The sequence below is a fragment of the Plecotus auritus genome (assembly GCF_963455305.1).
Source record: "Plecotus auritus genome assembly, chromosome: 7".
NCBI lineage: Eukaryota > Metazoa > Chordata > Mammalia > Chiroptera > Vespertilionidae > Plecotus > Plecotus auritus.
Genome location: NC_137774.1, coordinates 134,236,998 through 134,253,951, shown reverse-complemented (window position 1 = coordinate 134,253,951; position 16,954 = coordinate 134,236,998). Strand labels below are relative to the sequence as shown.

Genomic DNA, 16,954 nt, shown 5'->3' with positions numbered 1-16,954 from the left:
AGATCTCATTATCACTACATACAAAGAATGGGAGTGGAAAAGAAAGAAGGCAGAATTACGCCCATTCCTAAAAGATGACTCATATTAGCCAGTCAGATCATTCTTACCAGTCAATAAGTCTTGTACATATGAAAACGTTCAGTATTTTTTAAAAATTCTGATACTAAAACACACTTCTCTAATTTTTCAGTATCTCCAATACTTTTTAAAACTTTATTTTAAAATAATTATTTGTTCCCAGGTGATTCAGCCTTTAAAAACTCTAATAAATCATTGCTTAAAATAAAAACTTTGGCACTAAAAGCAGTCAACAATTTAGCCACAGATTAAAGGAAGGATTTTTTACCAACTTGCTCTTCTTCAGATTCTGATGAAGAAACATGTAACAAATGAAATATTTTTTTTAATCTTTATTGTTAAAAGTATTACATATGTCTCCTTTTCCCTCTATTGACCCCTTCTAGCCTACCCCAGGCCTTCACCACACTATTGTTAAAAAAATAATTTTAAATGCAATCCTTCCCTTTATGTGGATACTTTTATTCTTCAAGGATTGTAATGTTCTACTTTTATACCATTCAAGAAGCAGTAAGAATAATTACATCAAATATATAACAGTAAAATGATACTGTATAAATAAAATATAATTGTACTCGAACATAAGAATATATTGCTTACTGTGCTTTTATCCTTCAAAAGTTTTTCAATAACTTCAATTAACATTTCCTTCTGCTCTGGATCAAGGCTAAAACATAAAGAGAACAGAACATACATTAAATTTTTTCCTTTAATTCTAACTTTACATGAAACTAACCATTTCAAAAATATTGAGAAACATTTAAAGAGGGAAGGGAAAGCGAGAATTAGGTAAAGATAAATATAGAAAATGAATGTAATGTAAAATGGGATACTTTTTCTTCCAAATGGGACCTATTCTTTCTCTCTAAAGTTCCTCATATTAATTAAACTCAGATACTAATACCATTAAGAAAGTATTTAAATAACAAGTTCACTTCTTAAAATAAGTTAGAAAACATTAAGAAAGTAATTACAAATAGATAAACCACAAATTCTTTTTTTTTTAACTGAGGAGAGAAATAATAGGATAGCAATCATTTTCTGTTATTGATACATAATTGTCAAAATAAATGTACAGAATTTCCAAGTAAGAATTTTGTATCATTCTAGTTCACTGATGGAAACATATACCATAAAACCTGCCATCTAAAACCAAAAAATATAAGCAAAAGTTTACATATGTACAGAATTGAGAAATGCATCTTAATAGCAGTTCTAATCACTAAAATACTGACAATATAATTTCTTCCTAGCATGGAATTCAATTGTTGTTCATTCACCAAGAAGCTAAAAATAGATATACAAAGATAAATAAGAAGTTAGCCCAGCCAGTGTAGCTCAGTGGTTGAACATCGACCTATGAACCAGGAGGTCAAGGTTCAATTGCTGGTCAGGGCACATGCCCCAGTTGCAGGCTCAATCTCCAGTGTGGGGTCTGCAGGAGGCGGCTGATGAATTATTCTCTCTGATCATTGATATTTCTATCTCTCTCTCCCTCTCCCTTCCTCTCTGAAATCAATAAAAATATATTTTTTTAAAGAGAAAAAAATCAGCAGAGGTTAGTAAAGACAGTGCCGAACATAAACACACCATATAACAGAGAGTAAAGAGGAAAGGCACCAATGGAGACAGGAGGGTTGTGGAGGGTTTCTTAAGGAAGTAACATCTCAGAGGACGCTTAAACAACTGACTTTAGAGCTGAAGTAAGGAGGAAATTTTCCAGATAAGAAACTGAAGGAGGAACAAGAGATGGTAATGAGATAAAAACATTTTAAGTAGAGGACTAATAGGGAAGAAGAGTAAGAGTTGAAGGGGTGAGAGAAAATGGAGCCCCGTGATAAACTTTTAAACCATCACAGTGAGTTTCGATTTTATTCTGCAAGTTTATAAACAAGAAAAGATAATGAGTGAGAAGCATGATATAACTTTGACAATTAACCTAAGAAAATTAGTTTTTATTTTTTAACTAGAGGCCCAGTGCACGAAATTTGTACCCTCAGCCCAGGCTGTGACCTCTCGCAGTCTGAAAGCCATCAGTCAGACATCCTTAGCACTGCCGCCACTGGGCGCGCCAGCTGTGAGCCTGGCTTCTGGCTGAGTGGCGCTCCCCCTGTGGGAGCACACTGACCACCAGGGGGAAGCTCCTGCATTGAGTGTCTGCCCCCTGGTGGTCAGTGCACATCATTACCAACCAGCTGTTCCGCCATTTGGTCGATTTGCATATTAGCCTTTTATGCCTGCAGGATTGGGTTGAAACCAGCTCTCCGATATCCTCCAAGGGGGCCCAGATTGCAAGAGGGTGCAGGCCAGGCCGAGGGACCCCACCGGTGCACGATCGAGGCTTGAGGAGAGATGTGGGAGGTTGGTGAGCCAGGGAGGGACCGCGGGAGGGCTCCAGGGCATGTCCACCCATCTCGCTCTGTCCCGATCAGCTGGACCCCAGCAGCAAGCTAACCTATCGGTCGGAGCATCTGCCCCCTGGTGGTCAGTACACATCATAGTGACTGGTCGACCAGTTGACTGTCTGCCCCCTGGTGGTCAGAGCACATCATAGCGAACGATTGAGCAGCCTTAGCATACCATTAGCATATTACGCTTTGATTGGTTGAACGAATGACCAGACACTTAGCATATTAGGCTTTTATTATATAGGGTATTTATTTTTATGTTTATTACTATTATAATTATCTGAACATTCAAACCTTTTAATTCTTTCAAATTTCAACCCCAGTCTCCCTTCTCCAGGAAGTCTTTACCAACTAATGCCATTTCATTACATCTTTACATTATGAAACCCCATATGATAATCTCTGAGCCCTATCCTATTACAGGTATTGTTAGTGTGCCTTTGTATGTACATATATATCATATGTTAATATCATATTTGATTATAGACTGCCTTTAATTATTTAGCATATGTTTGATTTTTTCCTCAAATGTGTGATAATACATCTTCTACTTTTTTCATACATTTTATACATATTTCACAACACCAGGAACCAAAATAATAATGACAAAACTTATGAAATTAATGGTAACAGAAAATAATACCAAATTATTGCAGATAGTATTATTTTTACTTAAACAATATATTTACCACAGAGATCAAGAAGTGTATGGTATTTTAATAAGTATCATAGAAATACGGTATGGAGCTATATTTAAAAAATTATTTACTAAAATAGCTCTGGGAAAGAATCAGACAAGGAAGGAAACTGCAGGACCAAAGATGAAGAAAGGGAAGCAAAGCGAGTTGAGAAGATAACATACTTACAATTCCTACCCTACAGTAAACTGAAAATAATAATAATTTTCTAGTAATATATGTGTATGTGTTCATGAGAGGTAGACCATATTAATGAGAATTCAAATTCTGATTATTTTTAAGTCATAAAATCTATAAAGTATTACAGGCCTTAACAGGCTCACAAGTAAAAACCTGTGTAGTGTCTCCAAAACCTAAACAAAGTTGTCTAAAAAATTTTTGTGGTGGGAAAAACATAGTCACTCTTTTAACTCCTTCAAATCACTACTTAGTATAAGAACAGATTAGTTAAAACAGCTAAAAAAAATAAGCCTCCACAGATTATATGGCATTCCACATAATATTAGAAATATTTGGCATTATTAACAAGGCACCTACCTGTACAATTTTTGTATTGCATGGGCTGCATTCTTCCTAACATATGGTGATAAATCAGCAGAAGCTTCCTTAATAGCAAGCATCATAATAGGTACAATAATTGGCACTCTAATACTTGACAGAACTCTCAAAGCACTTGCACGAATTAGCTGATTTGGGTCCTAAAAATTATGCAAAAATATTCATCAAAATTTCAAGTTTACAGTATTTCAAAGACATCTTTATGACATAGTTAATAGATGCTTATAGGGTGCAATGTAAAAACAGCAGGGGGAAAGCTACTTAATTTACAATAAATAATCAGTATATGGAAATTGGTAAAAAAGAAAGGATTAATAAATGTTTATTTCTCTGAATAATGTTTTAATAAGAAAAGTAATGGTTATAATTCTTGTTAATCATTACTAAACATACTAGGTTTTTGAGTTTCATAATAATAAAATGGTACAGGTGATAAATTTTGACTTTAAAAAGTCATGTTCCCTCTTTGTACACTTTCAACAACTAGTTAGTATAATGATGAAGAGTTCTCTGATACATGATAATCATTATACTAAACACAAACTGAAACATACAGGGCAAGGTCCAGTTGGTTATATAAATTATTTTCTAAGGGTATTGAATAGACACTGTGAGAGGCCTTTTAACTCTTTCAAAACACTACTGCGCCATTTAGTGAATTATTGCTCCACTTCTTTAAATGACACATCTTCAACTGTGCAGAAACCTTGTAGCTATTTGCCTGCTCACTCTGTTATTTACCTTCAGAGCTCGCTGAAAAGTACTTATGGACAAGAGTGCCAGATCCTGCTGTTCTTCAGCATATCGAACCAGGTAAACATATACTAACTTCTTGATCTGTTAAAAAAAAAAAAATCATTTAATCCTAGCCAGAGTGAAAATTAAAAATTCAGTATTTTCTATACCAAAATCCATTCTTAATTTTCTTGAAGTAAATAAGTGAGCCTGGTCATGGCTTAGTTTATAAAATAAAGATGAATACTGGGTGGGTTAAAAGTAGTTTTCATATAGAAAATAATGCAATAATTAATAAATAGTAATACAAGAATTACACTGTTTCGTGTACTCACAACTGTAAACCTACTTTTGCCCCACCCTATATATATTATAGGATAATGAATGGTAACAGAAAAAGCTTATGAAATAGGAATTTTAATAACCCAACCTATAATAATAACATCCTATCAAGGAGTTCTTCCTCTCAAGGGGAAAAAACATCCTTGAGCAAAACTCGTAAGACTATTCAAATATTAACTGAACTACAAAAATAGTTTCAAAATGAGGGATACAAATAATACAAAGAACTTGGGTTCTGCCTACTAATTATATGGTATGGTAGATTATGTTTCCTCATCTGTCATAAGGTGCTGAAGCTCCAAATCTATTTCTATGGTAATATTCACATTCTAATATATATTATATAATATCATCAGCTCAGTAATAATAACATTTGACAAAAATGCCAAAGGATGGAAGTGTGTTCAGAAAAGTGTTTTTAAAGGCAATTTAATTGCTTTATAACAAAACTATGATAAACAAAAAAATTAAATGAAACTAGAATTTGAGTAGAAATCCATCAATTGCCTCCTTCTGGCACTGTTCATAGCCTGTGTCTCCCTTTCAAATATCTTCAGACACCACTGCCTGATTAATTTCCTTATATATCAGTATAGTACATACCTAAAAGTTTATGGAATGCTCAGAGAGCATAGAAAATGAATGGAAGTCGTTAAAAATAGCTAGAATTGATGCTGAAAAGGAAAATCAGTACTACACTGGGCCACATTTTATATCATACCAACTAATCTGGACTACTTTAAAGACAACTGCATGGCCTCCCTTTCTTCCCACTCCAATTTCCCTTGACACAGCATAGTTTTTGAGTTCCTTTACCATCCTTTTGCTCCCTTCTAAACTCACTCCAATTTGTCTATATTTCTTTCAGTATGACATTCTAAACTACAAATGAAGGTTAAGAACAAACTAGTTAAGACTTTGTTCCAGATGAGGTGCTTCCAGTGATACAACTAATTCTTAATTATGGCAAGATCCCTTTTCCAAATATTCTACTGACTAAATCAAGCCATACTTGAAAACTGTCCTTGTGAGGTTTTTTTCTTTCTTTTTCTTTTAAAAGAAGGGCAAGATCTTACATTTACCTAGCAGGGGTCCTCAAACTACGGCCCGCAGGACACATTCAGCCTGCCAAGGACATTTATCCGGCCCGCTGGGTGCCGCTGCCTGTCCTGCTTAGCAGCCGACTCGTCCGGGCCCGCAGTGCACATAGGAATTTGTTCATTGTTTTTTTTTAAAACTATAGTCCGGCCCTCCAACGGTCTGAGGGACAGTGAACTGGCCCCCTGTTTAAAAAGTTTGAGGACCCCTGAATAAAAATGTTCAACAACTTAAATTCAACCCATCACAGCATCCTAAGATAACTTTTAGACCTTAATTTGCAATCTGACCTATTTTGCTGCTCTTTAAAATTTTATTAGCACAAGTGAAAACTTAATGAGCATATTTTCTACATCATTATTATTAATAAAACTTGCTAAATGAACAAACTTTTGCAAGTCAACCAATCTGTTACAGCTCCTTGCTTCTAAGCATTGGCCAATCAAGAACAAACTCACTCCTAAAAATAACCACACCTCTGAATGCCAATCAATCAATCAATGGCAGTCTCACCCAGATGATCTCACATCTACATATGTTATCCCTGAAAGACTATGAACCTTTTTTTATGAATCCTTTAAATAATCCCTTAGAACCAATGATCTTACACAAAAATACAAATGGGTTCCAAAATTATGTGTATAAAAGTATAGAAGATGGCAACCAAATGATCCAAAATATACCCAAAGTTTTAGATTTTTTAAAATGAAAATGTTTTAAAAATTCTTAAATTACAGTTTAAGAAGCATTTATCTAATTGTTTGAGGTATAGATGATTTTCTTCCCAACCAGATTTTAAAGTTCCTAAGATTACAACAGTGTCAAAAAGCAATTAACATTTGCAGGTTAACTAATTTATATATAGCAATGTCAATATATCAAATCAATACACAAGATGTATTTATGTAAGACTGTTTCTCAAATCAACTTTGGAATGAACACGAGGTTACTTGGCACAGAAATCATTCCTTATTTATCTCTATACTAGAGGCCCAATGCATGAAGATTCGTGCAAGAATGGGCCTTCCTTCCCCTGGCTACCGGCACCGCCTTCACTCTGGTGTGGAACGCCCCGCCCCCGGCCGCTAGGCGCCTACGTATGCAAATTAACCTACCATCTTTGTTGGGTTAATTTGCATACTCACTCCTGATTGGCTGGTGGGCATCGTGAAGGTAGGGTCAATTTGCATCTTACTCTTTTATTAGTGTAGATTTCCAGTACCTATCAGTGTACCTATCACAATGCCTGGCATATAGTAAGAGCTCAATAATTATCAGCTGAATGAAACATCACAGCCCAATGGTAGACTGAAAAAAATTAAGACATTTCCCATAGATTGCTACATCTAGGGTCTAACTTACCACCAATGGTTATAATTCATATCTTTTCAGATGTTTAGGAGGACACCAACATACTGTGAAGAAATGATAGGTATTATAAAGATTGCCTCCAGGTGGGGGGGGCAATGGTAAGATATGTACACATATAATACCTTATTAACAAAAAATAATAAATAAATAAATAAAAATAAATAAAACTTTTAAAAAAAAGATTGCCTCCAAAGTCTTTAACTTGTAGGGTTTTAGAAAATTAATGACTTCGAATATTCTTTCTCCTAACTAATTATATTCAGACTTCAGTCTACAGTTTTCTGGAAAGTTTTGAAAGTATGAGTTAGAGTCCACCCATCCCCTCATCCTCTTGTGATTTCTTAGTTAACACCTTTATTTATCAAATAACTGGTATAGCCAACTTTTAAAGCTGAATTACAAACTCCAGAATATATCCAGAAGTTTATATTGGCAACACTGAAACATTCAGAACCACAGCTGAGCCAGTAGGTATTGCTATAATTATCCACTATTACAGAAGGATTCTGTGACCGTTACAGCAAAAAGCATAACAATATTAAATCACAGAAGGTTGCAAAACACTAAATTTGTTCTAGTTCTGTTATAAGAATCAATCAATATTGACCACAAGAGGCCTATGCACTGACTGGCTGCAGGTGTGCAGAGAAAACCTACTTTCCCTGAAACCATTCTGTGACCAGAAATGGGAGTACTTAAAGCTCCGTGACTACACCATTTTCTGATCAGTTACTTTCATTCAATGTTACAACACTCCTTGCTGTAAAGCTAATCATAGCAGAGCCCCAGTAGGCTGGAAGAACACAGGCAGAACTGTTTAATTAGTTTATCAATACTAGTACATCAAACTTCATGAGTTATTGACTAAACCTTTGATTATTTTTGTACTATAACCACCGACTGCTTACTAGGTCACTTTTGGCATCATTTAACATCAAATGGCAGATGACGTATAGCTCAACTGTGTGTCTAAGGCAGCAGGTACTTATAAAAATGAATTTTGCACTTGATAGCAATAAAACATCAATCCTCTTAAGAAGCTTATGTCAATTTCCCCACATCAGAGGATTAAGCATGTTTCAAAAATAAAGTATTTCAATAACAAAAGAAATTCAAACAAATAGACTAGTAATTATGCTTATAGTGACATTTTGTGGCAAAACATTATGCAACAAACCAGAATCTGATTATAAATGAAAACAATGAACAAATAGAAAAGTTCAACTATTATAACTATCTGAAAAGTACAAACAACTTTGAATGAACAATAACTAGTACAGAATTTTCTGTTTACAAGAAGACTACAAGTTCAAGGAGAACTAGTTTATTGACTACAGGTTTCTAAGGACTTAGTCATTTCTACCCATATTTAAAACATAAAAAATTTATACCAATGCCAGATACCTCCCAAAGGACAGCTAATACCAGATATTGATTAGAGGTCAAACTAAGGTATAAAAAGGAGGAAGGCATCAAACAGGAAGGATGGCTCTAAAAGGGGAATGGTCTAAGACTGGTTCTGAAGCCAACTTACTTGGCTTTGGACTCTTAGTTGTATGACCTTGGTCAGATAATTTAACCTCTCTGCTACCTTGTCCTCATAGAATAAAGAATGTTAACAACTTAATACAAATAAACTGACAACCTAGATGAAATGAATAAATTTCTTGAATGACAAATTATCAACACAGATCCAAGAAGAAATAGAAATTTGAAATAGTCCTGTGTTGGAAGTCCACAAGACTATCTTAAGGCTTGATGATTTGCTAGAAGAACTCAAAGGGCTCAGAATTGTTATACTCAGGGTTATGGTTCATTAGAGCAAAAGTAAAATCAGCCAAAGGAAATAGCATATGGGGTAAAAGTCCAAGTTTCCAAGATCTCTTCTGCCAGTGGAGTCACCTAAGACCTGCTTAATCCCTTCAGCAACGAAGTATAAAAAACATGTATAAAGAGCTGACCACCAGCAGAACTTTGTAAGACAGATTGTCCAGGCTTTTTTTTTTTAGGGATCATGTAGGTGCTGTACGCCTAACCCACATACACTGTCATCAGTATCTATGTCATTAGTAACTAAAGCTCCTGAGCATAGAAGGAAAGCAAATTTTCACCATAAATCACATGTTTAGTATAAACGATTGGACAAACTGGTATACCATGGTTCAAGACCCCAGGCTTGTAAAATACTCTTTTATCAGATAGAACAGTCCAAGAGCTCAGAAATAAGTATGTACAGATAGATCAATGAAACAGAAAAAGTTCAAAAATATACTCACAGATATATCAATGAAACAGAAAAAAAGTTCAAAAATATAATCAAGGATTTTTCACAAAAATGGCAAGGTAATTCAATGGGAAAAAGATATAATCTTCTTAATAAATGATACCAGAATAACTCAGTATCTGGGGGCCGGGGGGAGGAGGGTGGGGGATCTCAAATCTTACCTCACACCACAGAAAGTCTGCTTACAATTTGGGCCTGACTGGTATCTGGGAATTTCAATTTTAGGGGTATTCCCTCGTTCCCTAACTAGTAAGTGTGGTTTACACACAAACAATATGGTTTGCGCTAACTATCTGCTCTCTGGGAGTCTGGAATTTTGGTATATGCTAAGCAGTCAATGCTTAAATGAGCAATCCTCAGTGAAAGACTTGGGCACTAAGTCTCTAATGAGCATTCCTAGTAGACAACACTTCACACATTTTATTACAACTGATGCTGAAAGAATCGATTGTCATTGGGAAAATCACTAGAAAAGGATTCTTGGAAGTTTGCATCTGGTTTCCTCTAGACTTCGTCCTATGCATCTCTTTTAGTACCAGCTTTTGTTATGTATCTTTCTTTAATCAATCATGACTATGAGTGCGACTACATCCTGATTCCTATGAATCTTCCCAATGAATCATCAAATCTGTGAGGTGTCTTGGAAACCCCACCATGACATGGATCATAGATCTAAATGTCATCGAGAAAACTATTAAACTTTTATTTTTATTTTTTAATATATATTTTATTGATTGCAGAGAGGAAGGGAGAGGGAGAGAGAGAGAGAAGAATCAATGAAGAGAGAGAATCATTGATTGGCTGCCTCCTGCACGCACCCTAGTGGGGATCAACCTTGAAACCCAGGCATGTGCCCTTGACCAGAATTGAACCCGGGACCCTTCAGTCCACAGGCCAACGCTCTATCCACTGAGCCAAACCAGCTAGGGCAGTGGTCGGCAAACTCATTAGTCAACAGAGCCAAATATCAACAGTACAACAATTGAAATTTCTTTTGAAAGCCAAATTTTTTAAATTTAAACTTCTTCTAACGCCACTTCTTCAAAATAGACTCGCCCAGCCCTGTCTGGTTTGGCTCAGTGGATAGAGCGTCGGCCTACAGACTCAAGGGCCCCAGGTTCGATTCCGGTCAAGGGCATGTACCTTGGCTGCGGGCACATCCCCAGAAGGAGGTGTGCAGGAAGCAGCTGATTGATGTTTCTCTCCCATCAATGTTTCTAACTCTCTATCCCTCTCCCTTCCTCTCTGTAAAAAATTAATAAAAAAATAAAATAAAATAAAATAGACTCGCCCAGGCTGTGGTATTTTGTGGAAGAGCCACACTCAAGGGGCCAAAGAGCCGCATGTGGCTCGCAAGCTGCAGTTTGCCGACCACGGAGCTAGGGCAAAACTATTAAACTTTTAGAAAAAAAAACAAACAGGAGAAATCTTTGTAACATTAAGTTAGGCAAAAATTTATTAAACAGGTCACAAAATGGCCTGAATTATCACTGAAAAAATTAAGTAAAATGGACTTTATCAAAATCAAATATTTGACTTTTAAAAGACATTAGAAAACAAAAAGGAAAGCCACAGACCAGGAGAAAATAAATAATAGTGAACAACCATCTATCTGACAAATGGCTTCCGTCAGAATATATAAAGAATGCTTACACTTCAATAAGATAAAAAAGTAAAAACAGGCTAAAGACTTGAACAAATATTTTTTTAAAAAGCTTATCGTCACCTAAGGATATGTTTTTATTGATTTTTCTTGAGAGAGAGAGAGAGAGAGAGAAACACTGACCAGTTGCCTCCTGTGCATGCCCCTACCGGGAATTACACCGACAACCTAGTTATAGGTCCTGCAACCTTTTGGTGCTTGGGATGATGCTCCAACCAACTGAGCCCCCTGGACAGGGCAAACAAATATTTTAGAAAAGAAGATATATGACTGACCATTAAGATTATTAAAAGATGCTGAACATCACCAAATATCCAGAAAGCTGCAATTAAAAGTACAATGAAGTTACCATAAAGTCTAACAAGATCAAGTGTTGGAAAGGATGCAAACCAGCTGGAGCTCTTCATATATTGCTGGTTGGAATGTATACAGCCACTACACTATTTTCTAAAAATTAAACATATACTTCCCAGACAATGCAACAAACCAACTCCCAGATATTTACACAAGTAAAGTTAAAATATATGCCCACAAAGAGCACTTAATTCAATCCAATTTTATTTCAACTGATAAATTTTAAAACTGTGAGATATCCAGATTACAGCAAAAAGAAACAAAATGTGAATACACAAAACAGCATAGATGAATCAGTTTCCTAAGTAAAATAAGTCAAACACGAGATTCCATATTGTATAATTCGATATATAAGAAATTCTAGAACTGCAAAACTACAGTAACAAAAAACAGGTAACACCATACACAAAAATGAACTCAAAATAGATTGCAGTCCTTAATATAAAAGCTAAAACTATAAAATTCTTTGGAAAAAGATAAGTATAAATCTTCATGACCTTGGATTTAACATCAATTTCTTAGATATGATAACTAAAGCTTAAGCAAACAAAGAAAAACTAGATCCACTCACACGAATCCACCCAGTTCTGCCCAGGACGTGAAATCATCCCTTTATCCAGCTTATGCACACTGCAGTTACCAGACTGACTGTTGAAGTATTAATATTAACAACAGCACTTGTGTTCAAGTAATCCTTATTTCACTTAATAATAACCCCAAAGCCATTCACTTAACTTTTATTACAGTATATTATTATCATTGTTCTATTATATGTACTACTAGTGGCCCGGTGCACGAAATTCGTGCACGGGGGGGGGGGGGGGGGGCGGGAGGGTAGGGGGGAAGGTCTCTCAGCCAAGCCTGCACCCTCTCCAATCGGGGACCCCTTGGGGGATGTCCAACAGCCAATTTAGGGATGTCTAAACCGGCAGTCGGACATCCCTCTCGCAATCTGGGACTGCTGGCTCCTAACCGCTCACCTGCCTGCCTGATCACCCCTAACTGCCTCTGCCTGCCTGCCTGCCTGATTGCCCCTAATCCCTCTGCCTGCCTGATCGCCCCTAACTGCTTCTGCCTGCCTGCCTGATCGCCCCTAACTGCCCTCCCCTGCCTGCCTGATCGCCCCTAACTGCCCTCCCCTTCCTGCCTAATCACCCCTAACTGCCCTCCCTTGCCGGCCTGATCTCGCCCCCAACTGCCCTCCCCTGCTGGCCTGATCGCCTCTAATGGCCTCTGCCTTGGCCCCCACCACTATGGCTTTGTCTGAAAGTCAGACATCCGGAAGATGGCCGGTCGACCTGGTATAATTAGCATATTACCCTTTTAGTAGTATAGATAGATTATATAGGACTAGTGGCTGGGTGCACGAAATTCGTGCATGGGGGAGGGTGTCCCTCAGCCTGGCCTGCACCCTCTCCAATCTGGGACCCCTCGAAGGATGTGCTACTGCTGGTTTACAGGGATCAGGCCTAAACTGGCAGTTGGACATCCCTCTCGCAATCTGGGACTGCTGGCTCCTAACCACTCACCTACCTGCCTTCCTGATTGCCCCTAATCACTCTGCCTGTCAGCCTGCTTGCCCCCTACAGCCCTCACTTGCCAGCCTGCTTGCCCCCCAACTGCCCCCCCTGCTGGCCTGCTCGCCTCCACCTGCCCTCCCCACTGGCCTGCTCGCCTCCAACTGCCCCACCACTGTCCTTATCATCCCCAACTGACCCCCAATGACGGCCTGCTCACCCCCAACTGGCCCTCCTACTGGTCTGTTCCCCCCAACTGCCACCCCTCGCCGGCCTGATCACCCCCAATGGACCCCTCCAACCAGCCTGATCATCCACAACTGCCGTCCCATCCTGGCCTAATCACCCACAACTGCTGTCCCATCCTGCCTAATCACCCACAACTGCCCTCCCCTCTTGGCCTCTAACCACCTCTATCTCGGCCCTGCCACCATGGCTTTGTCCAGAAGAACGTCAGAAGGTCTCCTGGAAGGTCTCCCAGTCTAATTAGCATACTACCCTTTTATTAGTATAGATAGAGGCCTGGTGCATGGGTGGGGGCCGGCTGGTTTGCCCTGAAGGGTATCCCAGATCAGGGTGGGGGTTCCCTTGGGGCGTGAGGCAGCCTGGGCGAGGGGCCAGTGGTGGTTTGCAGGCCAGCCACGCCCCCATGGGGTGAGGGTCCCCGCTGGGGGGTGCCTGGCCAGCCTGGGTTAGGGGCTGATGGCTGTTTGCAGGCTGGCCATGTCCCCGAGCGGGACTCTTACTCCATGGAGGCGTGACCAGCCTGGGTAAGTGGCTGAAGGCCATTTTCAGGCTGGCCACGCCCCCCGGCGACCCAGGCTCCCAGCCCTTCCTTTTTTGGCGGGCGGGAAGCTTGGCTTCCTCCGTCGCTGGGGGCAACCCAAGCCTCCTGCTCACTCCAGCTCCATGACCGCCGCCATCTTTGTTGGTTTAATTTGCATACTCACTCCTGATTGGCTGGTGGGCATAGTGGAGGGATGATCAATTTGTTTGTTTCTCTTTTATTAGTGTAGATAGGATTGCTTAAATTGGGAAGAAAAGCTTTTTCATCAGGAGGAGATGCTCTTGGCAGACAAAAATACATAATCCCTATATCTAGACTGATAGCCAGCCATATGCACTATACTGCCAAACCAGTCATTAAAAAATTGAACCGCTTTCTTACACCTTACACCAAACAGCTGTTGCCCTTAAAACCCCTCCCCAGCCCCACCTTAGGTTCTGAATTTGCAGTTCACTCAGATTAGGTTGATTGGCCGGTTTCTATGCCAGTCAGCGTCAAAAGCTCCGCCTCCTAAGCAGCCATTGGCTCCTCGCACTTCACCCAGATTAGGTTATGATTGGTTGGTTTCTATGCCAGTCAGTGTCAAAAGCTCCTAGGCAGCCATTGGCTCCTCACACTTCACCCAGATTTGGGTTCTGATTGGTCGGTTTCTATGCCAGTCAGCATCTCCGGGCCTATCAACGGGCATAATCAGAGAGGTGGGGCTGATCAGCAGCCCCAGTAGAGGCCCAAGAAAAAAAGAGGCATAGCTGCTGGCCAGGGCCCAAGAGAAAGAGAGAAGCAAAGGCTGATCTATAGCTGCCACAAGGCTACAGATCAGACCCTGCTTCTCTCTCCAGGCCTCTCTTCGGGCCTGATCCACAGCCCCCACGGCAGTCAGTGTTGGGTCGCAGCACCTGCAGCGGCGGGCAGTCAGTGCTGGGTCGCCACGGCAACCCAGCACTGACTTCCAGTCCAGTCGAGACTTCAGTCGTTTTGGATGTTACAGACCCTGGGTTTTTATATATTATGATTAGTTATTGCAGTAAATCTCTTACTGTGCCTAATTAAACTTTATCATAGGTATGTATGTTCAGAAAAAAATACAGTATATATAGGATTTGGTGCTATCTGCAGTTTCAGGCATCCACGGGGGCTGGGAGGGGGAAGAGTAGTGTATAATGTCACTTAAAAACAGATTGTGGTAACTTAAAGATGTATATTGTACCTAGTGGTAAACTGTAATAAGTTAAAGATGTACACTGTATACCCCAGACTAAATACCTACTGAATACATAAACAAAACAAAGAGATACAACTTTAAGGACATTAATAATACTTGATTATAAGGGAAAAAAACTTTCTATAGCCTTAATTTCTACCTGTTATACTCCATTTATGTCCACCTAAAACATCTGCCCCAATGTCACTAGGTCCTTGTAAATATTCTTCAGTGGAGACTGTTCCTTCTTCCAAACTTCCCAGACTCAAAAGGAGGACCAGGCATACTCCTTGATGCTCACAGTTGCTAACAATGCACAAATAGGAGGCATGTGTGCTGGCATTTTGAATTTTATACCGATATTACTACTTCCTACTAAGTAAACATACCTTCCTCAGAATCAGCAAAAATCTAGTGATACTTAAATATCTTATGGTGCATATTAAGTTAAAACATATTATTCTTTTCCTAAAAAGAAAATCATGAAAATTATGAATCAAAACAGTACCTCAATATTTTTACTGGCCACATTCTTCACAACAGCAGGAAACAGTTCAGATGCATTTTTCCCTTTTGCAATCATCTGGAATAAAAGTGAAATATGAGGGCTGAAACTTCTTTTAAATTATTCATTTGAAAACAAAACTTAAATTCCCCATTAAATATTTAGAAAGACTGACTCTGAAAATAAGCTATGGAATTAACAAGCTGAACTCTTTCTGTGTCATCTTATTCCAACTATCTTGCAGCAAAGAACAAAGAACAATCAATCTCTCATGTGACAATATAAATATTTTGGACAAAATAATTATTTTCCCCTTGGTTTTATTTCATAGGTTCACCGACTTCTCCAACCATTACCTTTCAAAGTTCCCTTCACCAAGTCCTCTTTCTCTGCCAACCAAAGTTACGTGGACTACACTCTCTGAAACTACTAAGATTTCACCCCATAACTTAACTCTAATCTCTATCGGGATCAATTCCACAAACTCGAGCCCTAATTCTGAGTCCTAGTTCTCCTTCTCTAATTGGATATCATTAGATGTCTCTCTGATCCCAAACTTGCTATGTCTAAAACCAAACTCATTTCTCATGATAAAATGGTACTTTGCTAGAATTTCCTATTTCTACCAATTTTACACAAAACTATGATACCACACATTATGTCAAAAAATTATACCAAACATATCAAACAATTATGCCAAAACCCACACAATTATCTTGTTCTCTTATAACTAGGACTTGTTGTGATTTTTATCCAAGAAAACTATCTACTTACTCACTACCAGAACATTCTCTGGATCCTCTATGCCTAGGCTCATATCATGCCCCCAACCCAATGCTTTTTACTTTTCTGAGTTCTAACCTTCTATCCAAGGCAGCAATTTCTCAGAAGACCTTTCTAAAACACAGCTTTAAAACACTCTAACATAGCTAGTCTTTTCATATTCTCTTTACTTATCTGTGATGTTGAGTATTTTATAAAATCTGCTGAGTATTGCAGAAGATTCACAAAATACTGCAGCTAAAACATCTTTATATGATTTTTAAACCTCTCTCAATTTCCTCATCTGTAAAATAAGGAGTGATTAAATGTTCTCTAGTGCCCCTTCAGTTATTCGATGATTACTTCAAGTCACAGATCCTGTCCTATTATATCCTGTTCTAAGGCTTCCTCAACTTTATTCTATAGTATGCTATTCAAAAGGATGTTAATGCCTGAGAGAAGAAAAAATACCGTATAGTCAAATTCATTCAATAAATATTTCCTGAGAGGATACTACATGCCAGGGATTATTCTAGGCCTTAGGGATACAACCAAGAACAATAGAAGTCCTTATCCATTGAAGCTTACCTTCT

At 38.5% G+C, this 16,954-nt stretch overlaps 1 protein-coding gene across 4 annotated transcripts in view; it reads right to left on the bottom strand.

Moving 5' to 3' along the window:
- Window positions 1-16,954, bottom strand: part of AP3B1 (adaptor related protein complex 3 subunit beta 1) — a 215,024-nt gene that overhangs the window by 169,550 nt on the left and 28,520 nt on the right. For all 4 annotated transcript variants that reach the window (XR_013961150.1, XR_013961151.1, XM_080679402.1 and 1 more), the window contains exons 3-6: window positions 15,603-15,677; window positions 4,484-4,579; window positions 3,722-3,882; window positions 679-745 (exon numbers count right to left, since the gene is read on the bottom strand). Coding sequence is in view for 2 of the 4 variants with exons in the window: in XM_080679402.1 (XP_080535528.1) it covers window positions 679-745; window positions 3,722-3,882; window positions 4,484-4,579; window positions 15,603-15,677 (399 nt within the window). In the remaining 2 variants the exon portion in view is untranslated. The remainder of the gene's footprint in view (window positions 1-678; window positions 746-3,721; window positions 3,883-4,483; window positions 4,580-15,602; window positions 15,678-16,954) is intronic.